Source organism: Corvus moneduloides, chromosome 14, assembly GCF_009650955.1.
Source record: "Corvus moneduloides isolate bCorMon1 chromosome 14, bCorMon1.pri, whole genome shotgun sequence".
Taxonomy (NCBI): domain Eukaryota; kingdom Metazoa; phylum Chordata; class Aves; order Passeriformes; family Corvidae; genus Corvus; species Corvus moneduloides.
In genome coordinates, this window is record NC_045489.1 from 6,389,281 (window position 1) to 6,416,062 (window position 26,782).

Below are 26,782 nucleotides of genomic sequence, written 5' to 3' on the forward strand. Positions count from 1 at the left end.
TGGGTCAGGGAGATGCAGAAGCTCTGGAATTACTTTTTCCCCGATGGAAATCTCTGCTGGCTGCTCTTCCCCGAGCTGCCCATGCATAGGTGCAGGCAGGGAGATTGGTTAAAGTCACTTCTCACCTTCCAGCGTGGGCCAGGACATTCTGTCCCTTCCCAGGAACAGGACAGGGATGCTGCAGCCCCATCACTGTTCAGCTATTCATGCTTTCAGTTGGATCAGATTAGATTCAGGACTGCCTTTGCACTGGGAGTGTCACTGACCAATGATTGCAATGATTGGGGGGGGGGGATGTATTTTTATTTTGGTTTTCCTTTCTTAATTTTCAGTGTGATGCCCAGGGAGCAGCGTGTGATGAGGATTAGCCAAAGGGCTGCTGAACCCACTGCTTGCTCAGCCCCTGTGCTTCTGGAGGAGCAGCAATTCCCATCTGGCTGTTTCCTAGGAAGAAGCAGAGCAGTGCTGTGTATACCAGCTGCTGCACAGCCAACGAGTGTCACATAAACAAGGGCTATTTGGGTGTGGATAACGGGGGTGAGAGTGCTGGCAGCCTGGCCCTGGCCAGTGTGAGGTGTACCCTCCCCACCTGCTCTCCTGCACAGTTGGAGATGTCTGTTGGTTTTCAAAGTGTTTCTTTTCAAAAATCAGGTTGCTCGTTGCACCTGTGCCACCCCCGATGTCCCACTGTGTCCCTGTGGTGTTAAATGAGGCAGCCCAAGCACGGCTCTCCTGTCCTGGTGCAGAGATCCTGCTGGTCCCCATAGCTGTCACGGCTTGGTTGTCACGGCCACTTCTATTTCCGTGTGCTCAGGGGCATGGTTTCCTCTCTTGGGAATGGACCACTGCAGTCACACAGATTGTGACCTCTGGGTTGCAATTAGTAAAGCTAATTAAGGATGTGCACCTGTGTCACCTTAAGCACTGCAGACCCTCAAGCGACACCTCTGTGCCCCATTCTTTGGCCTTGTCTGCTCACCCTGTTCCCCCATGGCTCTGTCCTGTGGTGATGGTTTCCTTCTGGTTTAAATTCTAAGCAGTGGAGGAAAAAGCAGTAGCACAGCCTGGTTTGGGGCTCTGCTTGTGTTTGTGTTTTGTCAGAGGCCTGTGGCTTTTGCAGTGGTAGCAGCACATTTTTGTTTGTGGTTTTTGGTTACCTGTGGTTGCTGTGAAAGGTTGAAGTGAGAATCCTTCCAGGTCCATACTGAGCAGGCTATGAGGCCCATCCTTCCAGAGCTGCTGGCTCTGGAGGTGTGTTTATCCACACATAAATAGAGCCCCGAGTTCTCTGTGTGCCTCCTGAGGCCAACACAGCTGGCACTGCTGCTCCCCACTCCTGCCCCGCAGCCCGGCTGAGGCCACTCTGTGCAGGGATGGAACTTCATTTTTACTAGAAGAGTAAATCATTGTGACCACAAATGGTGAAACTTGGCATTGCTTCCTGACGCTGGAAGGGAGAATAGTCCTTGAGGACTCCTGATCAAATTCATGTTGGTGTGTTTCCATGGAAACAGGCTGAGCAGGCAGGGTCCTTGGGGCAGTGCTGAGCCTTGGCGTGCTGTTCGCAGGGATATTCCAGCTTGAAGCATGGCATTATTCCTTGATCCTTGGGTCCTGGTGCTGGGGGAGCAGGACAGGCCCTGCAGCCGCCTCTCCCTCCTGCCAGGCTCTGGGGGCGCAGAGCAGGAGACTTTGGCAACCGAGTGTTTGTATTGGGAGGGAAAACATTTCCGACTGTGAAAACAAGGGAGAACACAGACTTATCTCTCCCAGCGTGGGATGGAGCCCCGTTTTTCCACACAGCATATCTCATCCTGCTGGCCCCTTCCTGTGGTCAAGCCTCTTTCCTGTAGCCATGGCTTATCTCTTTCTCCCTGGCCCCCCTGTCCTGCACCATCGCTGGTGTCACCACACTGCCATTCGGGTGCCACCAAGGGAAGGGGCAATGTCTCACCAAGTGTTTCTGAGCACTGATGCCGATTCTCTGCCTCAGGCCCTCGTGCTGAGCCCTGCAGGGACACAGCCCCTGAGCGGGGGCATCCTATGTTGCCGTAGTACCAGTGGTCGTTCAGCCCCATACTATGTCCCAGTCACACCCCACAGCTGTCCCACAGTGCCAGCAGTCAGTCAGCCCCATGCTGTGTCCCAGCCACACCCCAGAGCTGTCCCACAGTGCCAGCAGTCAGTCAGCCCCATGCTGTGTCCTAGTCACACCCAAGAGCTGTCCCACAGTGCCAGCAGTCAGTCAGTCCCATGCTGTGTCCCAGTCACACCCCAGAGCTGTGACAGCGCTGCAGCAGCAGCAGTGTTGTCCTGTGCATGCACACAGGAGCTCTGTCAGGAGCCAGTGTTCAGCCAAGGCTCTGTAGGTGTGGAAGCTGAGTTGTGTTGGTCTGGAGGAGCCTGGTTTCCATTAAGAGCTCCTCCAGAGCCTGCCAGGCACACATGGTGCAGGCTCACGCTCGCTCTCCCTCTCTCCCTCCTTCTCCCTTGGGCTGGCAGGGACACGCGGCACACGGAGAGCCTCTGTCTGTGCCAGGTGCCACCCGCGGGACCTGCATGTGCTGCCGTGCTCCTGGCTCAAGGGGACACCAGAGCCATGGTGCCTTGTCACCTGCCCCAGCCAGCACCCATGGAGGGGACAGATGGACAGACAGAGAGATGGATGCTGGCTGGGAGTGCTGCTGCTTTTAGAGGGGCTCAAGGACACACACTGGGCCGGGAGGGCTGTTCAGAGGGAGGGATTGGACATCACCTGTGACCAGCGGCAGGGGAGGGGCTGGATGGGGCCGCAGCAGCGTCAGGGATGGTGATGGGGGTTTGCAGGGGGATGAACAAAGATTCCCCTGAGCGAGGGCTGAATGAGCCTAAGGCCTGGTCTGAGCGAGCGCTGGGGGACTGAGGGGGAATTATTTGCTGAGGTTTTCCATCAAGTCAATGACATCGTTCTGTGTGAGAGTTCACCCATTTACGTGCTCCAGCCTCTGGCAGCTGGGGCTAAATAGCAACATTCAGGCCTGAATCTGCCCATTCAGGAGCAAAGGTTTGACCCATCGGAGGGAGCTGCTGAACGAGGCTTTTGAGGGAGAAGCGGGGACTGCGCTCTGAGCCTGCACCAGGGACCCGGTTCTCCCCCTGTCCATGCCTGCCTGGGGACCTTGGGGAGGGGCAGGAGCTCCTGACCTGGGGACAGGGAAAGCAGGGCAGTCTGGGGACCTGCTGGTATCCCACACAGGCCACTTGATTTCTGTTCCCCAACATCCATTTCAGTGTTGTCCAATTTTTCTCTCCCCTTCATAGCAGCATTTCTGAACATCCCATGATTGCCACCACAGTAGTAAGTTTTATTTTCAAACTAAAGAAAACCCATCCATGTACACCAAGTTCCTATATACAACAATCATGGTGCTGGTTTGGTAAAGCAGTAGTGGGAGCTGGTTGCACATTAACGTCTGTGCCATCACATCTTCCCCACTTGCAATTTCCTGAATTTCTGAAAGTGTCATCTCTGTGCACCACCACAAAGGAGTCCAGCCTGCGACTGTGCCTATAGCTGGAGTCCCAAATTAAGGAAAATAGCAATGTAGATTGGAGTATAACATTATTCCTTTGCTTTTCTTTTTGTCGCCTACATCCTACTTCCTGAGGTCAGGCAAGTGCAGCCTCCGTCTGTTTGTATCTCAGGAATTTGTTGTAGCTTTGTGCAAGATGGTGTAGTCGATCCAGTGAGTGTCACTGGTGCTGATCCCACTGGCCCTGGGCTGGGCTCTGCTGTGGTGTCAGTGCCCCGTCCCAGGGCTCCCCTGCCAGTGCCAGCAGACGCCGTCCAGCCGCATCCTGCAGCCACACAGGGTGCAAAGGCACAAAGCGTCCTTTGGGCCAGCAACTTCTCTGGAAGGTCCAAAAATAATCTGATCTGAGCCACAGCCAACATCAGGCAGTGTCTTTGCTTCCGGCCCGGACTGTTCCTCACCAGCGGGAGCAGCAGGTCCCAGGCCCATCTGTGGGTGCCCAGGCAAGCCCAGCTGAGCCCCCTGGCTCAGCTCTGTGCTCTGTGGCACTGTCCTTCCCTCAGGGCCTGTCTGTGTCCATGACCCCAAAGAGGGACAGTTATTTTTAGTCCTGCCTTTTCCCTCACATTTGTTTTCTGACTACAGATTTTTGTCCCGTATTATGAAACAATTCCTGTGAACAGTGGTCAGCCTGTCTGACAGCCCCTGTGCTCCAAGGAGCTGTGCCGGTGCACACAGAGCCCTGGAGTATCTCCTATGTGTTTTCCTGCAGGGAAGTGTGTCAGTGTCCCTTCCTGTATGTGGCTGTACACAAGGCCATTGATCAGTTGTTGTACTGTGTGGTGCATCCATTAGTGCTGCAGAAGCTTTTTCAGAGAGAGAAAAACCCAAAGCCAATGCTTTCCGCAGCCTCTGTCCCACACTGAGGGTTATTAATGCTGCAGCATTTTCTGCAGGGCTGAAATTCCCAATGCCTATGGATTTTCATAAATACCTTCCTTTGGTCTTGCTCCATTCAGGATGAATTCCTAAGACTTGCAGCCTCTGTAGAACAATTGCAGAGACCCACAGCTGACTGCTCTGTCCTTTTCCAGGGTACTCCTCAGCAGTGCAGAAGTTCTCCCAGACTCTGCAGTCCTTCCAGTTCGACTTCATTGGTGACACCCTAACGGATGATGAGATCAATATTGGTGAGTTCTCTGCTTTTTGAAGCTGACTTCCAGTAACTGGAACAGTCTCCCTCTCTAGGAATTAGCCTGCCTGATGGTTTTTAAGCAGCCTCAGGAGCCAGGTTCCAGGCAGCTCTTCCACAGATTATTTTATGAAGTTGAACAGTCACGGGTCGAGTTTCACATTCCCAATTCAGCGGATAATTTGCAGAGGTTTTCCATGGCTCCAGGCCTGCTCCATGCTGCCAGGTGCTGGGCAGGAGGTGGTGTGGTGAACTCCCAGGCAGCCCCTCTTCCCAGTGCTGCAGAGGAGCCCAGCAGGTGCTGCCCCCAAAGCTGCCTTGGCTGCGTTGGAAAGGCCTCACAGGAACAAACTGCCCCACGCTGGCCTGCAAAGGCACCAGGCTGCAAACTGCTGGGAAAAAGGGTTGCTGGATGTGTCTCAAATGGAAAACAATGGCTGTCTGTGCCCTGGGCAGCCTTGCAGGGCTGCTCCCTGCACATCTGCTTGGGGATTAGTGATCCTGGAGCTGAGTTACATCCCTGCCCTCCCCCGGCACAGCTCTGGGAGTCACTCAGCATCCACTGCCCAGGGGGCTGAACCGAAGGGTCTGAATGCCCCAAACCCCACATGTTTCACATGAATCTGCTCTTGGCTTAGCGGGGTGGGTGGACTGCAGGGTGACAGGAGGCTGCAGGAGGGACAACAGGGGATCCTCAGCCCCCAGGGTTCTGACCCTGCCCCATGAGACAAAACACTTGGGCCACCTGCCTGGGCTGAGGGGCTGGGGCTGCCCATAGGCTCATGGGGCATTCTCCAAGAATGAGCACAGGGCATTCCTGGGGCGGGGCACAGGGTCTTTGCCAGGCTGCTCCCAGGAGCTGCCCAGAGGGGAAAAGAAAAAGAAAACCAGCTTTTTTCAGGCAGCAGTTGAAGAGTGGCAGCAGTGTGACATTGCTGATGTCAGGTCTGTCGGCTGCCATCAGAAGGGGAAGGAAGTAGAGCCTGTTCCTTGGGCTGTTGTATTTAAAGCCATGTGAAGCAGATTGCAGCCCTGCCCCTCCAAGGCTTGTTTCCTTTATGGAAAGTCTCTAGGTGAAACCTGCTGGAAATGAGTCAGCTTCCAAATCCTAATAGCAGCAGAGGTGCTGAGCTTCCAAACACATCTGGGTCAGAGAGGGGAGAACTCTGCCATGTAAATGCCCCTCCTGGGAGCTGAGGGGTCTGAGGCAAACAGCCATGCAAAAGGAGTGTCCCTCCTCTTGGCTGGAAGGGGCAAAGCTCCAATGACCAAGCAAGGCTGCTGGGAATGGCAGAGGTTGAATAAAGGGGTTGTGGGATGAGGGAGAGCAAGAAGAGATCACAGCAGATGTAAAACGCTCCGTGGTGAAAGGAGTGTGTTTCCCTTCAGTTTTGCTGGGGAGTATTTGTTTTGCTTTTTCAAGAAGAGGTCCCCGGTTTCCCTGTGAAGAAGCCTGGGCTGTGTTCCTCCTCCCACCCAAGCCCTGCTGTTCCTGCAGGGGTTGAGGCTTCGTTGTTCCTGACACAGCAGTGGGGCGTTGGCGTCTCCGTAGCATCTTCCATCTCCTGCAAGGGTGCCAGGGATCTGCGTGGGAGTGCAGAGCTCATTTGATGTGCAGGATATGGGAATGAAGCAGAACACTTATAGGTGCTTCTTATGTGCTGCAAGAGAACGTGTTTGGGTTGTAAATAGAGCTAAAGTCACACTGCTCTCTCGTGTGGGCAGAGAGCAGCCAGGCACCTGAGCGGGTGGCGGCGGGGACACTGCAGGTGGCAGTCAGGACACTGGGTTGATGTTGTCTGTCGTGAGCAGCACTTTCCCCTGGGGACGTGAGAGGTCATGGATGCACCCGTGTTACCCCACAGCTGCGGCCCCTCCTGTGCTCCTCATGGGAGCCAGATCTGCAGCTCCTGCGGAGACAAAGGGGGCAGTGAAATGGGATGGCGTGTTCCTCCCTCCCAGGCACAGGAACCTGGAATCCTCTGGCTGTAAGGACCTTCCTGGAATGCTTCTGGCTGCCCAGCAGAGTCGCTCTGGCATTTCCAGGTGTCAGTTCCCAAGTGTGGCTGGGCAGGTGGTGCTGCTGATGGCTCCCCTGTTCCACGCTGCCCTGCAAGGTCTGGCAACTGCTGACCCAGGCCAGTAGCACAGATCCACCCCACTGCTCCCAGGCACTGCTGGGCTGGCAGCAGGGTCTGAGCCTCATATGTGTGGTGCAGGGTCAAACTCAGTGGTCTGCTCCATGACTGGAGCCACGAAACATTTTCCTGGGCTCTTCCTGTAGAGCAAAGGGAAAAAACCAGCTAGGGAACATTTTAGGCACTGACATATTCCCTGTAAGTTTGGGGCTGGATTCTCTTTCTCCCGTGATAATTCTTTTCCTGGCTCAGGCCCCTGGTGTCCAAGCACTCCAGGTTTCCCATCATCCTGGGGAGCTGCAGTGACAGTTATGTGTGGCCCTGGGCGTGAGCACCATGAGCCGTCGGGGCATTGCATTGCTGGATGCTGGAGCCCTCGCTGGAGGAGAGCTCAGAAGTTCCTGACTCATCAGGAAGGTCTGTTGTGCCACTGCCAGCTGAGGGCCCGTGTCACGAGGCTGCAGTTGTTCCCTTTTGTGTCTCGGCAGCTGCAGAATGAATCCTCACGCTGGATTTTAGCAGGACAGGTACCTCTCTCAAGGTGCCGCTGGGGATGAGGGGAGAGGGCCCTCAGCTTGCACACAGAGCACAGTTGCAACCTCTCCCTGACCTGTGGGACAAGCTAATCCTGTGCCTGCCTTGCTGTACACCTGCTGTGCCCCTCTTGTGCTGCCCTGCCCTGCCCAGCCCAGCCCAGCTGAACTGCAGAGCTCTGGGGTCTGACAGAGCCACTCCGGGCTGTTCCCACCAGGGCAGAAGGGAACCTGGGACTCACCAGACTTGCCCCACGCTGTGCTGAGCAGGCTGGAACTGGGGGAACCTTTCCCAGCTAACTCCCAGATAGTTCCCAGGTACACTGGGGTGATCAGGTTGTTCCCCCAGGCATCCAGCACACAGCCACACTTACCTGCATGGGCAGGTGTTTGCCCAGCCTTGCCTTGCAACCCAGAGAGATGGGAGTTTGGCTTGGCACTGTCAAAGCTGTGCTGCTGAGAGGTTTCCTCCCATGTGACAAATTCAGCCCCTTCCCAAATTCTCCTTCGATTGGCAGGGCTGCATGTTCCCCCTTGGTGTGGGGTGAGTCAGCCCAAGACAGTCAGCTACTCCCACCTAGTCTTTTTTTCCCCCAGGCTAAATTATTCTTTTTTCAGTTTGTTAAAGGAAAGGTTTAATGCTATTTTTATTGTAGTTGGACTCTAGCTACAACTGCTGATCAGCGAGATCTTTTTGTTTCACTTCTAACATTTTGGGGAGTGGTGTCAGTGTCTGTGACCATGTCTACACCTGCTGCCTTTCCTCCTGTACATGGACTTTGTGCTTCTTGATGCTGAATGTGATCTTTGTCATTTCAGGCCATTTTCATTTGGCACACTTGTCTTGGTCCTGGCAAGCACCTGCAGTTCTTCCCATGGCAGAGGTGCCAGGCCCATCCTGGTGCTGCTGGCAGCTGTCCAGGCAGGCCAGGCAGCCCTTTCCTGCTGTGACAGGGCCTGTCCTGCTGCAGGCCCTGGGGATGGCAGCTGCCCCTTCCCCCTGCTTGCCTTTCCCTCCATTTGCCCCTTCTCTGCCACCTACATTGCCATTTCTATAGCACAATTACTGATAAAAGCTACTTAACATCTTCTTACCTTCCCAGGGCCTTCTCTCCCTCATTGCCCAGGTGGGAGACCCTCCTCTCCCTTGCATAGATAAATACCCCTCAAGGCCAGCCTGCAGTTTCTGCCAAAAGGGGCCAACTCTTCTCGTTTTTTCTGCCAGCCTTTAGACGGCCATGCTGGGGGTGCAGCCACATTGGGGTGTCCTGACATGTGTCTCATACTCCAGTGCCACATCCCAGCTCCACTGACCAGCCTATTCTTTTCTTACAGCCGAGTCCTTTAAGGAGTTTGCGGAGTTGCTGCATGAAGTGGAGCTGGAGAGGTCCATGATGGTGAGGAGATGGGAACTGGGCTCTGTCATTCTCGACGTGGCTAAATGCCAAATCATGGCCACAGCCCCATGTGCCTCGGTCTGAGGCTGCTCATCAGAGGGCAGCTGGGAGCACTGGGAATGTGCTTTGTACTCATCTGGTCCATGGTCCCATGGCCGTGGGCCCTGAGCACAGGGCAGACACAGCAATAGGTGTGGAGGGCTGTGGCTCTCCAAGGCAGTACAGGAGGCACAGAGCCCCAGGCCCTGCAGCTGGAGGGGCTGCAGTGTGTGCAGGCTGCTCACCAGCCGCTTCTGTGGTGAAACCAAGGGTTAAAGAATAAGAAGTGCTTTCACTCCGTTTTTGCTGGGTGCAGGAAGGCAGGTGTCTCTGAGCCCATCTGTGCTGGCCCAGCTCCTGCAGGACAATGCACTGCCATCGGCTTCCTACTGCCATGTGCCCTCAGACTCTCCAGGGCTCCTCCAGAGCCAGTGCTGGCTTCCCATTTCACTGCTAATTCCAGGAAAAACATGAAGGTTAGGCTCGGTGGAGAGCTTACAGCATGCCAGGAATGTGCTTCTTGGCTCTGCATTCCCCTGCCTCGTGCAGCAGCAGGAGCTCCTGCCAGGCTGGGCCAGAGGGTCCACGGGCAGGCAAGGAACAGCAGGAAACCAGGAAAGCACTGAGATACTTCTTTATTATTAATTACATCCCAGGTACAGTGGCTCCTTTGGCAGTGGGGGGAGCAGGGGAAGGTATTGTTTCAGGGATTGTGGGCACTATCCAACTTTCAAAGTTGGGGGTTTTTGCCCTCTACGTGTAGGAGCAGTTCTCTTTTACAGCAGCTCCCTCAGGAGGTTTCACACTCACCATGTTCATCAACTTTGAACTCCCTGAAGGGCTATGGCTGTGTGGTGTCCTGTCCCCTTCTCTTCCCCCCTCCCTTCTCTGGAGCTTGGGACAGAGCCTGTCACAGAAGTGGGGATGGGAGGAGACAGCAGGTTGGTCCCAGTGCCAGGATGAAGCTGGAGCCAGTGATACAAACTGGGATGAGCTTTCATGTGGATTCATGGTAAAGGTGTGCAGAGCACCATCCAGGAAAGCATCTCTCAGACATGAGTGGAAAAGACACAGGCAGGCTTTCCCTTTTCCCTAGCTGTTCCTGTTACAGATAACCTTCTGGCTGAATCTCAAGAGAAGGGAAGTCCATCCTTTATTTGAGAGCAGCCTTGTTAGATCAGGGTGAGGGACGCCTCCTATCATCCACAGGACACCCCCAAAGCCTCCTGGGCTGTGGCTGGGGTTTGCTGTGTGTTACCAATGGGGAAGAGCAGGTACAGATGGGTTAAGTGACTTCACCTACAGACAGAGAAGTTTCCAGTCACAAACATTAAAATCTCAAAGTTCTTGGCTTCTAGCCCTGTTCAGCCTCTGTTTAGGAGAAAATTGATCATCATCCCACAACTAAAATGCTTTTTCTTTGCACTGTAGGTGCAGAACGCAAGTGATTTGCTGATAAAACCTTTGGAAAACTTCCGGAAGGAGCAGATAGGGTTCACCAAGGTAAGGCTTGTTTGTTTGTTTTCAGTGTAAACAGACTTGTTTTCTGTTATTGTGTTTGAATTCAGATTTTTCTCGTGTTGTTGTTAACAAGCAGACAGTTGCTCTACTGCATTCTGACTTCAGGCGCTCAGAAACTCCCTGTTCAATGCTGGCTTTCAGCTGCTGGCATGAGGGTTTGTGCTGTGACTTTTAGTCTGATTTTTCAATCATAAGAGGCTCCAAAATCTTTTCCTGAATTCTTTGGGTTCTCTCCTGGCCTGATTCCAGCACTGCCTCCGTCCTGAGCAAGGAGTGCTTGTTTCAACCAGGAGATCCTCCTTGCTGCTTTTTCTCCTCTCCCCTTTTTTCAGTCAGTGCTGTTGAGAATAAAATACTTTCTGCAGAGAAGTGTGTGGTAGAGTGGGAGGGAGGAAGGGAAAGAGAGGAAAAGGGAAGGAGGGAAAGCAGCAGAGGCCAGCAGGCAGAACCTGATTATAGTTGTAGGGCTTTTGTTATGAAATATTTACATGAAGTGTCTAATGAGTCTTTCAGATGGACCAAACTTTTAAAGAAACAAGCTATAAAAAGCAAATTCTGCACATGTGGAGCACAAAAGATCATTTTTCCCTTGTCTGCTATCAAGAAGTCCAGGTTCCACGTTACTCAGTGGCAGCTTAAAATGGGGCTGGCTCTGACCCAGCTCCGAAATGGAGATGTTTTGGAGAACACTTGGGGCTTGGATTCAGCCCAGCCCATCTGGAGGCTTTGACATTTAATAAATACAGGGTTTGAGAAGAGATACTTGATGGCTCTCCTGCCCTTTGCCATGCCCTGAGGACTGGTGTGTGGAACCCTCTGAAGAGCTACAGCCACGAGCATGGCAGAGGTGCTGCCCACGGCCCCTGCTCTCGTGTCCCTCAGGCTGCTTTCTTCCCAGAGAGCCCTTAAGGTGTGTGAGGGCCACTTTTCCCAGAGTGTGCTGTGCCCTGAGAGCCGAGCTGCCTCCATGCACGGGCCATGTGCCTGTGTCTGGCTCCGCAGCGGCCGTGCCCAGCAGGCAGGCACAGGTCTCAGCAGGGCTGCTGCCATAGCCCCGGCACTGACATGGATTCACCTGGCAGCCTGCAGCCCTCCCTCGGTCCCTGTGGACGGGCAGGGCGCTCTGGTGGAAGCATAGGGTGGTGACAGTGGCAGGACACTGCTCAGAGAAGCTGGAGAAGTGGCAGAGGGCAGGGAGTTGTTGCAGGTGGCTCAGCCATTGTGGTTTGGTTTTGGGTTTTGTTTCTTCTGAGGACCATGAGCTGCAGAGGTGCCGGGGCACTGTGGTGGGAAGAGGGCTGTGCTGTGGCTCAGCACAAGTGCCCCACACAGGAGCTTACAGGGCAGCACCTTGCAAGGATCCAGGTGTACTCACACTGACAGGGATGCACAGGAAGGTACCACTGTCCCCAGTACCACTCCAAAGCCTTGAGAGGATGCAAGTTTGGGAGTGAGCCCCAGCCGCTCCAGCCCCTTGTCCTCAGCTCTGATGCTTCCCTGACAGAAGCCTGTGCCACACTGCTGGTGGGCTGCACCCTCGGTTATCACCTCGGGCACAGAGCCTTCCTGCACCTGCTAGCCTGCAAAGCATCCCCAGGTCATCCCCACCCGGCAGCAGAAGGTGTGAAGTACAAATTGAGGCTCCTCACAGGGGGCTCTGTCAGCATGGGTTCCTCCCATTGCTGCTGGGCCTGGCATCACCTCGTGGACCCTTTCTGCTCTGCACCAGGGGCAGAGGCTGAGGCTGGGCTGTGGAACAGGCAGGAGACATGACACAGGGAATTCGTGCCCTCTGCTTAGTTTCCGTATTTTGGCAGCGTCGCCTTCTGTGAGATGTTTTCTGTTCCCTTTGCGAGCTGCTGGAGCCAAATAGGAAGAGCCCTTGAATCGGGGCTTTGTGATGCCTCTGGCTGGAGCACAGCCAGTCTGACCAACACATCTGAGTCTGCATTCACCCGTTTTCCCGGGACGAATGGAGTCTCCTTGGGAGGGTGTGCTCCCACACAGGGCAGCCCCAGGCTGTCACTGGGACCCCCTCCAGCCACTCCCTCGTGCCGCAGCCCTGTGGGGTCACTGTTTTTTCTGTGACTTGCTGTCAGTGTGAGTGACTTGCTGTGCTGTGCCATGCCACATCACAGATAAAAGGGAGGATCTGCGACCCCCTGAGCTGACCCACTTCCCAGCTCTGGCACTCATGGCAGGGGGTGAGTGTGGAAAGGAGTTGGCACATATGGAGGCCCCATCCCTCCCTCTCCATAGCCCTGGGGCTCAGCTGCACACTGTGGGGCTGGGACACTGTGGGAAGAGCCTGGCCACACTTACTGAGTCAAAGAGAATTTGAATAGGAAAAGTTGAATTCCAGTTTCACTTGGAAGGAGACAGCTTTTTTTTAAAAAAAACAAAGCAAACAAAAAAAGAGGGAAAAACTTGTTTGAATGTACTGTAAGGGCAGGAGGAATGCTGAATAGCTGCACTGTTTGTCAAAAGTTCTTCCATAGGAGATAACATATTCCTAAAAGGACTTAGTTAATTCTGTTATTAATTTAATTAATTATAATTTTAAAAGGAAGGGGGGATAGTAACTTCTACTTGCTTTCATCTCTGTGGAAGCAGAACCTAAGGAGCATTTGAGAGAAAACAGTGGGTGAGGGAAAAACATCAGGATGAACTCAGTGTGCTTCAATGGAACTGCTCTTTTTACACCCCTCGACTTTTTAGAAATCTGTTTTTGAATTAACTGCTGCTGCCTCGTAAGAATGAGCTGTGATGATCCTCTATCCACTGATCTTGCACCCAAACCCCTCAGGTGTGCATGGAGGTGGGGGCTGCCAGCAAGCGAAGTGTGTTTCATTCCTTATGGAGAGGAGAAGTGGCCCATGAGCTGGGCTTCTCGCTTGCCACTCACTCCACCTCTCCTAAGAGGGGAATTTCAGAAGATCCTAATTAGCAACTACTGGTTAAGGGGGAGTTTTTGCAAGTCTGTCTGTCCCTTTCCCCTTGGTCAGCTGGACCTGAAGCTGCTGAGGGGCTCCGGTGTCGCCCTAGTGCCAGCAGCAGTCGGGGTTTGGGCAGGACCCGGCACACACAGAGCAGCCAGAGCTGCTGCTGGATCACCTGCCACAGCAGGCAGCCCGTGCTGTCCCACAGGCTCCTGCTCCTTCCTGGGTACAGCAATGTCTGTCAAAGCTCCCAGCGTGGGGTTTTTGCAGAGCAGCCTCGTGCCTACACTCGGTGGGATCTGCTTGGTTGCTCCCAGTGAGCAATGAAAGGAAGATGGGTGGCACTTGGACTTGGCAAACCTTAATGGGAACGTGGGGCTGCCCTTTGCTGAATATTCATGAGGAACTAATTTGTGCTAATGTTTCCAGATTGTGATTCAGTCTGAGTGATTTTTTTGTGTTGTTTTTTTGTCTTGGCTTGCTCTGTTCAGCAGCCAACTCAGAAGGATTTGTAGGTCATCCTTCTGCTGTTCAGTTATATGCTAATTAGCCAGAGTGGGAATGATTGGCAAGCTCCCTCTTAGTGGCCCAAAATGCCATGCTGCACTGTGGTCCTGTTGCACATGGGTCCGTCTTGGACATCATTCCCAGTCCCTTCAATCCCCAGAAGCTCAGTGCTGCATGTCCCCAGTGCAGCCGTGTGCCCCTGCCTGCCGTGGGCGCTGGCGGAGGAGGAGGCACTCCCCAAAGGAGTTGCTGTCTGGCTTCCCAACTCCTGCTGCAGAAGGAGCTCCATTGTTCTCCCAGGCTTTTCCTTTCTCTTCACTAGTCTTTCCCTGAGCAGGGGTGACCCCTCTGCCCCAAGACCCACCGTGTCTTCCCACAGGGAGCTGCCCACAAGCTGGTGGCAAAGATGCTGCCTAGTGATTTGTGGTCTCCCTATAGGTGCAGGCTGTGGCCATCTGTGTGGGCACCATGGCCACACACAGCTCATGGCCTCCTCCATGGGTTCTTGTGGCCATCTGCACGGGCACCACAGCCTCCCACAACAATGTCATCTCTCCTGGGGACAAGCTAGGAGCCACGTGCTCCCAGGCTGCTGCATCCAGAGGCACATCCCCCCTGCCCATCCCATCCCTGCTCCCTGTCCATGGGCTCTGCTGTGCCCGGCCATGGTAGCACCAGGCTCCAGTGGGCAGCTGTTCCCTTGCCCTGTGCTTTCCCACAGCTCCTGGTGCAGGTGAGCAGCCTCGCAGCCAGAGAGCAGGAGAGGTTGATCCCAGCTCTAGCCTGGAGCGTGGCTGCCTTTCCTGCTGGCCTCTCCACAGGGTGGGGACAGACACACACACCCTATGTGTGCTGCTTGCTGGCAGCAAGAGGCAAGAGAGGACACCTGGAGTGGGCTTCAGCCCCTTTCCTGCTGCGCCTTCATCTGCTCATCCACAGCTCTGCTGAGGAACAGGATTGGCACCAGTGCTGCCACCACCACCTCTGCATGCCACCTTGGTGGAGACAGCAGAACTCTAGGTTGGGTTTGGAGCTCGCTTTCCACGGCAGCACTTGCTTTTCCATCTCAGGACCTGCTGCTGGCACAGCCATCTCCTCTGAGATGTGAGGAGGTGGCCACAGGAGCACTGTGCCTGCAGCCCCACAGCTCTGCTTGCCTGCACTTCTGTGGCCTTGGGGTTTGGAGGCTCCTCGTTAAGGAAATGGAAACAAGACGAGTTCCTGGCTGCATTAGATGGTGCATTAGTGGCACAGACAGCCCAGGAGTGTGACCTTACAGACACAGGAACTGCTGCTCCACAAATGCTTTCATTGCGCTGGGTTTGGGTTTGCTGATCAGGGCGTTAGTCACGAGGGTGGTGGTTTGTTTTGATAGTCCTTCCTGGCCTCAGCCCCGCAGTTGCTGCACTGCTTAAATTAGGATTCACCCTTCAAGGACTCTGCTCCTCGGGATTTGATGTAGATCTCTCTGTTCTGATGTGTGAGGTTGCTAACATGGAGTCACAGTACTTGATATTGCAGGGGGTGATTCCAGAGGATGCATTTCCCTTCAGGTGTCCTGTAATTCCAGGGTCTGCAGGGCAGGGCATGTAATTGCTGGGGTGAAAAGGTTTCCTGAGCTAAGCCTGCCCTGCTCCAGACAGTTGCACATAAGCAGGGGTAGTTGAGTTGGTGCCATTTCCCTATGGTAACTGTACTTTCACTACAGCCATGTCAGGACTCTTGTGGGGAGAGAATCCTTTTCCCAGCAAGGCAGCTGGCAGGAAGGCTTGTTACTGTTATCAGGAGCCAACTGTGCTGAGCCCAGGTAGGGGTTTTGGGAGCCCCCAGGCATCCTGGTGCAGGACATCCTGACAGACAGCTGGAATAGTCCGTGCAAGTGGGAATGGGGAAGCAAAACTTCGTGGCAGGGGAAGCTGCGGTCACTACTGAATTCATGAGGAAAATTCCTGATACGCGGCAGTCTGGCAGAGTCCACCTGCTCTGGTTTGTGGTGGCACTGGTGTATGCTTGTTTATCCATGAATTTCTGAGGGGGGGCATGAGAACAGGATTTCAGGGCTCTCAGCAAATAGGTGTTGAAAGATACCAGAAATTTCCAAGGAAGCTGGAACTTCCTAACTGCTTTCCACTTTCCTGAGCTTTCAAAAGCCAGAGGATCTGGGCATCCCATACATACCTGCGCTATGTGTACACCAGCTCTCAACTGCTTGGACCTGGCACTGAGGTTGCTGCCAGGCTGGAATTTCCTGATTTTAGTAATTTAGTTGCCTCCCAGGAATCCCTGATATCTCAGTTACCATCCGAAGTGGGTATTTTTGTAACCTGGCCCCTACTCTGGTTGTTTTATGATTGCCAGTATCACAGTCAGTGCAAGGCAGGAGCCAACAGCCTGGTGCTCAGTTCTGCTGCTCCTTGCCTGCTCTTGGGGGTTCCTTCTCGAGTGTCTCTGTTTGCTGCTCTTGTTCATTTGTGCTCTCTTTGCACCACTGCTGATGGGGAGATGAGGATTTCCTGCCCACCTGTCGACCTTCTAGGCTTCTGCTTTCCTTCTGGTACTCTTCAAAAACAAATTATAAACTCTTTAGAACAGAAAGTTGCCGAACTCTAATGAACCTTTTCTTGACCTTGATGTGTCTCTGACATTGCAGTGTTTGCCCAGTTGTTTCTGGGCTGTGTGAACAGCACATCAGCAGATGGTGAATAGGTTTTTGATGTATGAGTATGTCTCCAATTGAAGAGATTGAGAGAGGGAACAGCACCTCAGCGATGGGGCTTTTGCCATGATGTTGGCATGAAAAAATACTTCTTATGCCACAGAGTATTACTAGACTGGGTCTTGAGGTGTAACTGCACCCAAGATAGGCAAGGGGCTGTGAAGGCAGAGCAAATGAGAGGTGGCCTCCTGTTCTCTGGCTGGGTCGACCAAAATCTGTCCATGGGAATGCAGTATTGCACAAAGCATCTTGGTGTTGATGCACAGTCTTATCTGGAAAATGCCAATAACTAGTTCTGCTTCAACCTCTTGCATCTACAGGAAAGAAAGAAAAAGTTTGAGAAGGATGGTGAGAAGTTTTACTCTATGCTGGATCGCCACTTGCATTTGTCTTCCAAAAAGAAGGAGTCTCAGTTACAGGAGGTGTGTATGGAATTTTCCGCAGAGCTGGGTCCAGAAACAGCAGCACCAGCTGCTCTATGTCTTAAAAAAAATGTGGGGGAAGATCATCCCTTCCAGTAACCCGTTGAAATTGATAATCAATTAAATCTACCCAAAGCCTGGATTCTCTGTGTGAGACCAGGGAAATCAAGCTCATAGTTCTCCTGTGTCTGTTGGATGCTGGTAGTGGCTTTATGTGTTGTCATTGCTTGATGTGTAGGGCAGTGACCAGTGGCACTGGCACAGCTGGAGATTGGCCACCCTTTCACCTGGGGAAGTGCTCTGGCAGCAAAATAACCAGTTATTATTCCTTTTGCTGGCCTGGCATCCTGCCTTGCTGCTGGATGTGGGGTGGCTGTGGGGGCAGGCAGAGGAGGGGGTTCCTGCCAGCTGGTGCTGCTGCAGGCATGTTGCAGCAAGGAAGGAAACCCAGCTGTTCCAGCCCACACTAGAGCAGCTGGTTCTGGTCAGATCTGTCAGACCAGTTGTCAGATCAACCTCCAAGCATCTCTGCAAGGCAAACTGTGTGTGAGCTCTGGGAGCATTGTGTGCTCCTGCCACTGCTGCAGCTCCAGAATTGCTGGTTCTGGAACACAGATGGAGTCAGGCAACAGGGTGGTGATGGTGGCCTTGTCCTCAAAGGGTTGTGTGTGGAGAAGAGGCTTGTGCTAAAATAGCAAATGAGCTTTGGGAAAGCCTTGTCCTTGCAGAGTGAGAAGAGGTTTTGGATCCTTGAATGAGGGGAGCCAGAAATGGGCAGACTTAGAAGAATATCCAGTGTTCCAGTTCAAAGCCAGGCTGGACACCTGGCAGGCTGTTTTTACTGAGGACAGAACTATCTGTGGGCTGACAGACAAAAGCAAGTCAAATATTTTCAAACTACATTTGATGTATTTTCTTTTACCACCTTTCCCTCTTTCTTCTAGGCTGACCTTCAGGTGGACAAAGAGAGACACAATTTCTTTGAGTCCTCCCTCGAGTATGTGTACCAGATCCAGGAAGTACAAGAAAGCAAGAAATTCAGTATTGTGGAGCCGGTAGGAGCTTCCTTTTCTCTCAGTCTCGTTGGTTGATACTCAGATGTGCTGGCAATGGCAGGAAGGGATGAATTGCCAGGTTGGATTAGGTCCTGTGGGGCAGGAGTTAACCTTGCAGCCTTGGCTTGCTGCATCTTGACAGCCTTAGTGGTGCTTGCTGGAGCACTGTGTAGCCCCAGCCCTGTTTCTTCTGGCTGGCTGTCGATCCTGAGGAACAGGCTGGACACTGTACATAGCTACAGGTCGTGTTATGGATTATCTTGGCCCCCTTGGGTTTGGCAAGTGCTGTCTGTCTGCAGAGGCACAGAGGTGTTACCTGCTCTGGTCACCTGTCCCAGCCTGGCCTGCAGGGGTCCCAGACTGTCCCTGAGGGCGGGGACCCTGCCCTGGGTGGTTGCTCTGCCCCAATGCCTGCTGCAGTGGAGTGTGGGATCGTGGGATCCTGTGGATCTTGTGGATGAGCACTCTGCAGATCTGCTCTGGGTCTCCCTGCAGGGCCTTTTGTTCTGGGTGTTTTATTCAGACAGATGTGTGGATGGTAGCTTGGGCTTTAGGGACACTGTGGTGGATGAGCCATATCGAGGCTGGCATCATTCCAAAGTTGTAAGGAAAAAATAATTGTAATTTCTGAAACCCCACACTCTGTCCATCTTTCCTTCAGTTATAAACACAGCAGTTCAGCATGTCCCTTTCCTCCATTGCAGGTGCTGGCATTTCTCCATAGCCTCTTCACTTACAACAACCTGACAGTGGAGCTGACGCAGGATTTCCTCCCATACAAGCAGCAGCTCCAGCTCAGCCTGCAGAACGTGAGTCCCTGCCCAGCTGAAGGACTTTTCTATGTGACTTCTGTTCTCTTTTGGATTTACACTCCTTTGATGGCAAAGTCTTTCCACCCAGGCAGTCTGGCCATGTTTGCATTGTGGGAGCTGCAGATACAGTTATTTTCTTCTCAGTTCACATGTGTTTTCCCCTCTCCTGCACAGGCCAGTTCACAGGTCTATGAAATTGTTTTCTCTGGAACGGGCTATTGCAGTTGCATCATTTAACCTGATGCATAAACAAGCCTGAGATTTTCTTTCAGTTTCATGAGATGGAAATTGTACTCCAAGAAGGCCTCTAACCTTGATCTTAATGGTAGTGGCTTCCTACAGGCTTGCTACATGCTTTGATAAGCTCCTCTGCTGGTCACGTGTGCTCGTGGGGTAGAATATCTGAGTCCTGTTTCCTTTATACTCAGTCTTTCCTGACTGGCCTTCTTTTCTGTGGGACAACAATAAATCTGAGCCAAGCTGGTTTTGCTGCTGGCTCATTAATTGGTCGGTGTAGTATTCCATCAGAATGCCTGGATTTTGTACCCCGTCTTGATGTGACTCTTTCATGCCAAGCAGTGTAGCATGATCTCCTTTGGGAGGAGAATACACCTGTTATGCGAGCAATGGTATGAAGGGGAGCTCAGGTGCTGCCTCTGCTCCACCCAGCCTTGAAATGTGCTGAAGTTCCTTAATTAAGGGAACAAGTGACCTCCCAGCTATGGCACTCCATCACCATCTCTGCACTTGGTGTGACTCTTCGATCATCTCTAAGAGCCCAGTGGTCCTTATAGCCAGTTTCCTTGTGGATTTGGGGAGTGGTTTCCATGTTTTGTGCCTTGGGAACCAATTCATTTCTGCTACAGCACCTCAGATTTATCTAGGAATAAATACCTGCAGCTCACTCTTTGCTCATCTTCAAATATGCTTCTGTTTGTTTTCTGTTACCAGACAAGGAATCACTTTTCCAGCACGCGGGAGGAGCTGGAAGATCTGAAGAAGAGGATGAAGGAAGCGCCCCTAACCTGCAAGCTGCCTGGGCAGCCGACCATCGAGGGCTACCTGTACACTCAGGAGAAATGTAATGGCTTAGGGATGCACCTGCATGCAATAGGGAACGTGCAGGCTTGGGCTGCCCTGACATAACCCAGCTGTGGGCTGTATTCAGCTCCCATGCCCAGGCCAGCCCTGCTGCACCAGGTGTCACCGCTGCCAGGGCACGGCATGTCCAGGGTGTCGCCTTCTGCCAGTGCCTGAGGTGCCTGGGGTGTCACCGCCTGCAGTGCCTGAGGAAGCACTGGCAGCCTCAGCTGGCAGCTTTGTCAGCAGTGGCACAGAGCTTTCTCCAAGTGCCATGAGCTGTGGCAGCACAGGGCTAATTGCCCTGCGCTCCAATGAGATGGGATTTATTACTCCAGTGCCTGGAGCTCTGGCAGACTCTGCCTTGGCTGTGTTTTACCAGGATGAATCTGGTGTCCTGCCCAGCCTCCCTCTGGCAGCCTCTGCGGGCAGCTGAGCACAGCCAAGGTGGAACCAGTGTTGAGTTAAGCTGCTGAGAGTGAAACTTGTAATTCTGAGCAGAATCAACTCAAACCAAATACAGCCTTTTCCAAACCCTGCAGCTCTCCATGGCCATGCAGCAGGAATGCTCAGGGGACATAAGTATGTGCAAAACTGTGACCTCGGAGGCTACAGACAACTCTGTAAGCATTCATTCTTAATCCTATATAGAAATCTATTTATACATATCTTTTTATGTCTGTTTGTCCTGCTTTTAAAAGAAAGCACACTTGGTAATTTTAGACCCCAAATGTGGCATGTTCCTGCAGGCCAGTGGCTATTTGCTGCCTCTATTTATGCTTCCCTATAAATAAGGTATGAAAAGTTGTTCCTCCTGACAACTGCAACTTAAAAACAAATTACAGAAAAAAATACCAGTTTAATTATTTCCTATAAAGCAGTTCAGGTAAGAAAACAGAGAAAAGTGACAATAAATCCAGAAACAGGAACTTCAGAGTATTTTAAAGCTGCTTTATTATTGAGTTTTCACCAACAGGAACAAGCAGTGGGGTTTGTGAAACAGGCATTCAGGACATGCAGGATCCTGCCAGTGTAGGTCTTGGCTGGGCTTGGCCAAACCAGCCTGGCTTGTGACCAGAGTCCCACAAATGCCCTTTTTCCAGCAGTGAGTTGGGAGGGTGCTGGAGGCAGCTGCTGCCCTGTGTCCTCTCCTTCTCTCCCTCTCTCCTCCTCCTCTCCTCCTGCTTCTCTCTTCATCTCCTCTCCCTTCTCACCTCCTCCTCTCCTTCTCTTCTCCTCCTGGCTCTTGCCCATGGAGACACTTGCAAGGGAGATGTCCCCCGGGGCTGTCAGTGTCCATCCCCAGAGAAGGGAGGACATGTGGGCAACACTGACCATGCCTTGCTGGCTGCATCCAGCTACCTCCCTCTCCCTGATTGCAGCCTCTTGTGTGTTCCACAGGGGCGCTGGGCATCTCCTGGGTGAAGTATTACTGCCAGTACGAGAAAGAGGCAAAAACCTTACGGATGACGCCCATAGACCAGAAGCCTGGAGCTAAGCAAGTGAGTTGGACATCTGCAAACATTGGCCCAACCACCAGCCCACCTTCCCACGTATGGCCTCCCGTCCCGTGAGGGCTGACCCTGCGTGTGCCACAGAGCAGAGGGGTGGGCTCTGACCCCTCCCTGCCTGCACAGGGCAGTTTGGTGTCACCCAGAAGAGGCACCCCCACGAGGAGAGGTCTCACTCAGGTGTCCCTGGGAGCCCAGGCCCTGCAGGGTTTGGCAGCAGATGTGGGTCGTGTGATGCAAGCATTACTGGCCAGTGCTGGCTCATGAGTTCAGTCTGGGGTGAAACTTGTGCCTCTCTAGACCAGCTGATGTTGATCCTTCCCCATGCACAAGGGCTGGGAGCCACAAGAACTGTGGCAGCCACTGAAGTGCATGAATGACTCAAGTTACTACAGGAGTCACTGCTTCTAAATGCAGCATTCCCTTGCCTTGGCATGTGCTCACGGCATTGGTTTGTGGTTTGATTTGTCCTCTCAGCACTGGTTCTGTGAGACTGGGACAGTGTTGGGAAAGGAGAGGGCAACAGTGCAGCTCCAAACTGCACTATGGTGGCAATTTGGGTAGCTACTTCTTTCACAAAGTGCTTTGGTTTACCAAAGTCTGGGAGTTCCCTCAGTCCCTCCACGTGACAGGGGAGGGATGGGAGGATGGAGCACAGCCAGTGCCTCCAGCTGAGTCCCCCACCCTCCTCTGCCATGGAGCAGGTCCCTGGGGCCTTCCCAGCCAGGCGTGTGTGCTCCAGTGTGTGAGCTCATGGTCTGGTTTTGGCAGGGCTCTGCACACTGCAGCAGGAAAATAAAATAGATGTTTTGCAACCCCTTGGCAGAGAGCTGGGCAAAGAAATGTCCAAACTATTGTATGGAGAGATTTGTTGTCATTTATGCCATAAGCATGTCTAGGAAGGCCCATTACTGCAGATAAGAGCTTGGAAAACTTAGTGCCTTTCCCAAACTCTGGCAGTCTGGTAGCCTGCACCGTCAGGTCACAGCTGGCCACAAACCCACAATCAAATTATGAATTGACTCTGCTGCAGAGCACAGGGACATGAACACCCAGGGCCAGAGCTGAGCCCCTCCAGAGCACGTCTGCTCTATCTGGGAGGAGCAAACATACATCTGTTTGCCACACAGAATTTGTGTAAAGCCATTTGGACCATTGGTGGTGTGGGTAATTGCTGCTGATGACCAGCCCTGATGAAAATTAGGACCCAGCTGTGTCAGAGCATGGGTGAGCGTGGTCCTGGCCTCAGAGGCCAGGGAGTGCCTCCCTGGGTTCGTTGGAGCAGTGTTCCAGCACTTTAGAGGCAGAGTGCTGCTGTGTGGGGTAGTGCTGGGAAGTCCAGGACATTCTCTGGCTGACAGCAAGCCTGGAACTCGGAGCCTCTTATCTCTACCTGTGATGATGGTGGGAGGACTACCTGTGCTCCTGGTACCAATGCCATCGGAATGTCAGGACACACACCATGGGCAATGCCATGCTGGGCTGCAGCTGAGGGGCCTGAGGAGCCTGAAATCTCCCATGTTGCTGTCCTCTCACCTTGGCATTCATGTTCTCTCCTAGGGCACCCTGGACCTGACCCTGAAATCCTGCGTAAGGAGAAAGACTGACTCCATAGACAAAAGGTTTTGTTTTGACATTGAAACTAATGAAAGGTGAGAGGCTTCGCATCCCCAAACCCCACGGGCTGCAGCAAATCCCTTTCTGAAGTCTATTAAAAACAACTTTTCTTCCTTTCCCTGCCTGTCACTGGGGGAATTCCGTGCAGGTCCGGGACCATCACGCTGCAGGCGCTCTCAGAAGCCAACCGAAGGCTGTGGATGGAGGCCATGGACGGGAAGGAGCCGGTGAGTGTTCCTGGAGCTGTTCCCAGCTGGAATGCGCTGCCGAGCAGTGTCCTCTGCCGGCGGGTGCTGCTCGGGATCAGCGCTGCACGATCGCCATGGGCTCCATGCCATTCCCTCGGCTACCACTGGGGATTTTGGGTTTCCCCCTTAAATCTGGGGATGTTCCCTTGCTGTGCCAGCCCGCCTGAGAACCGGCCTTTCCGAGGCTGGTTCACTCCTATTCCTGCTCCTCACTACCTGCCGGAGATGATGTTTTGTCTATCTGTCCCTGCTCTTAGCCACCTTCTCGAAGATGTCACTGCCCACCCTGCACCCGTGTTCTCCCACCTTTCGGTGCCTACTGGTGTTTCCTTCCTTCAGTCTGAGCAAAGCTCAGAGCCCTGCGGTTTGCCTACAGAACAGAGAATTTCCCTTGCAATAGGTGCCCCACTGAAATGCAGGGAGGCAGCAGAAGCTCCTTGATTGTGCAGATAATGGGTTCTTGCCTTATTATAAAATGACATTTCTATGGGACATTGTCTTTTTGGCTGTGATTGCCTCTGGGTAATCTATGGGTGATTTATGAGTGACTCACAGGTGATCGACGGGTGATTTATGGGATGCTGCATTTTCTTTCAGAAATAAATACCAAATCATACTGATACTTTTGTTTCTTGCTCCCCCATTCCCTCTTCCTTTTTCAGATTTATCACAGTCCCATCACGAAGCAGGAAGAAAGTGAGTCACTTCTGTTGCTGTTCTTTGGGCTCTCACAGCCTCGAGGCCAGGCAGGGTTTTCCTTGCAGATACACTTATCCTCAATTCCTGCTGAGTAGCAGTGTTCCTGCTCCATGACAGCAGTGTCACTTCTGTTCTTGTACCACAAGTGGCTGGCACTGAGCCCAGATAAGAACAAGTCGCACAGAACTGCAGCAAGCAGTTTTTATTTAGCCAGGAGTAGCGGGATGTAAGGTTCAATTTGCACCTCCAAACTCCAGTGAGAGATTCTGAGAGATCTTAACGAAGATTGTAATAGGGCAATAGAGGTGGCATTGAGTTCCTGGATCTCCCACCCACCACCGTGTCCCATGTCCCCTCTTGCAGCAGTGGGGTGTACCCTGCAGAGCCCTGGAACCCTTTGGGGCTCTGTTAGCTGGGTGAAACCTGCGTTCTGTCTCAGAGCTCACTTCATCAGCACTGTAACTAGCTGGCTCTAATGAGCACAGAGGGAGCATTCCCAGAAGCATGAGCACAAACCTGTGTGGCCGTGTTCACATCACTCACTGGGAGGAATGTGATTTGGGTCTCAGTGAATAAACATTCTCTCTTTGTAATAGATTAGAGCTGATAAGAATTACAGTGGTATCATAGCCCTCAGTATCAAGCACCAGGTGGGTCTGTGCTTATTCCTAGGGCAGGGCTAAGAGACGTCTGAGCTTGATGTTGCTGTTGCTCAGAGCAACCAGTATAAACCACCTGCTGAAAATGCAGGGATGCCATAGGATTCCCCAGATCAGTGGAAAAAGCCCTGTGCTCAACTTTCCTCAGCACATCAAGCTGGATTGGTTTTGCTTTTTAATCCTAGTGATGTAGGTAAGCAGAAATTACACAGTTCCATGATGGGGAAGAGCTTTAACTATAGATTTTGCTCTGGAAGTGATTATTCAAGTCTTTATCAGACACAATCCAAATTATTTACACTATTATTATTATTAAACACCAATTTGCAATTATTATTAAACACAGAGAGGGTGTAGGGAGCAGTGCTGCAACTCATAATAAATTCGAGGAAAAATGGGAGAACATACAGAACTAATAACTCCTTGTCAGGATGTCTAGAATGCCAGTGTTTTCCTGAGGATGTAGGGGATGCAGTGCAGGTGTGAACACTCTGCTGTGCTGGGGCACCGCAGCTCCGGGTGCCAAGAGGGGCTGGGGCTGGGGCTGGGGGTGTCTCAGGGCTCTCCAGGAGTGCTCAGTCAGCTAACACAGCTTCCTTGTCCAAAACAGTGGAGCTGAACGAGGTCGGCTTCAAGTTTGTTCGGAAGTGCATCAATGCAGTGGAGACCAAAGGTGAGGAGCTCGCCCGGCCTGGCCATTCTTCCCATGGCCTTGAGTTACCCTGCAGTTCCTGCAGTACAGTGTTAGTCACTGACACGGCACTTCAGCTTCTAGCTGAGGAATGCGTGTTCTTCGGAAGCAGAAATCCCACGTGGTCGGGAATGTTGTACCAAGTTGGTTGGGGTTGTATTTCTATCTTCATGCTGGTTTTGCTCATGGTTTTCTCAGTTTTGGCCCTGAGCACACCCACTGTTGGGCAGCAGGAGAACAGCTCCAGCACTGCGGCCAAGGGTGGCTACAGGCTCCTTCAGCCCCAGTCTGTGAAGCAGCAGAAGCAGGTGGCAGGGTGGCAGCTCATCCTCTGGGCTGTCACATATTGTCCAGCCTGCACCAGTGAACATCCAGTGAACATCACCAATGTGAGATGGGGGCCTGGATTCATCTCCAGATTTCTGGGGCTGTGGCAGCCAAGGCCAGCGGGGGCACAAAGACCCTGCTTGCAGAGCCAGGAGAAGCAGTGGCTCTGCCTGTCCCAGCACTGGCCAGTGTTTTCAGATTCTCTTTCAATGTGTTTGTCTTCTGTGAGGGGTTGAGCAAACCCATGACAAAGCAGCACCCCCCAGACATGGGGTATGTGGGCTGGCGTGTCCCATGCCCTGGCTGTGCTCACCTCACCATGACATGGTGACCACGGTGGTGCTGGTGGCCACAGCTGCTGGGGGTGAGTGGAGCCCCTGCCTGCAGAGCCCGGGGAGTGGGACAGGGCCCGGGATATGGGACAGAGTCCGGGATATGGGACAGAGCCCGGGCTGTGGGACAGAGCCCAGCAGCAGGAAAACAGTTCCACTAGATGGGGCTTTTGGACCACCAGCGGGAAACCTCGGCTAACGCTCTTGGCTTTGTCCTCTTAGGAATCACTACGGAGGGCGTGTACCGGACCGTTGGCAGCAATATCCAGGTGCAGAAGTTGCTGAATGCCTTTTTTGGTAAGAATTAATTATTCTGTCCTGTTCTTGAATTGTTTGTGAGGGACAGAGAGGATCGGGTTCCACAGTGAGAAATGTCCAGCAGGCGTTTTGGTCCCTGCGACCCCTCTGAGGCTCATTTTCCCCTTCTTTCCTGGGATAACACGATGAGCTGGACTGGGAAGGTGGCCTTCGCAGGGAGCCCTCCACCCTGGTGTAAGGTTTTTCTCTGGAAGGATGGGGACACCTCACTGTGTGCAGTGTGTATGTTGAGGAGTCAATGTACATGTTCAGAAGTCAATGGATGCATTCCTGCTGCAGGCCTTCCTATGGCTGGATCTGCCTGTCACACAAGCTTGGCAACTGGGGACAGTCTTAATAGTCTGGGCAGGTTGTGGGGCTCAGCAGCGCTTCTCTGTGCCAGGACAGGCACTTCTGGGCTGGGCCCTGGGTGAGGCCATTGTACCCTCACCTCATGGTCAGCTGCGAGCCTCTTGGGGGACCTCTGGGGTCAATCCCCACCTGCCCAAGGCCAAGACATTCTCCCCAGCCCTGACCA

At 52.9% G+C, this 26,782-nt stretch overlaps 1 protein-coding gene across 2 annotated transcripts in view; it reads left to right on the forward strand.

The window, feature by feature from the left end:
* OPHN1 (oligophrenin 1) overlaps positions 1-26,782 on the forward strand; it is a 51,465-nt gene that overhangs the window by 10,328 nt on the left and 14,355 nt on the right. For both annotated transcript variants that reach the window (XM_032124444.1, XM_032124445.1), the window contains exons 2-14: positions 4,607-4,702; positions 8,711-8,772; positions 10,243-10,314; positions 16,815-16,916; positions 17,861-17,971; positions 18,676-18,780; positions 19,735-19,864; positions 21,265-21,365; positions 22,935-23,026; positions 23,140-23,218; positions 23,902-23,935; positions 25,208-25,270; positions 26,170-26,244. In XM_032124444.1, coding sequence (XP_031980335.1) covers positions 4,607-4,702; positions 8,711-8,772; positions 10,243-10,314; positions 16,815-16,916; positions 17,861-17,971; positions 18,676-18,780; positions 19,735-19,864; positions 21,265-21,365; positions 22,935-23,026; positions 23,140-23,218; positions 23,902-23,935; positions 25,208-25,270; positions 26,170-26,244 — 1,122 coding nt within the window. The remainder of the gene's footprint in view (positions 1-4,606; positions 4,703-8,710; positions 8,773-10,242; positions 10,315-16,814; positions 16,917-17,860; positions 17,972-18,675; positions 18,781-19,734; positions 19,865-21,264; positions 21,366-22,934; positions 23,027-23,139; positions 23,219-23,901; positions 23,936-25,207; positions 25,271-26,169; positions 26,245-26,782) is intronic.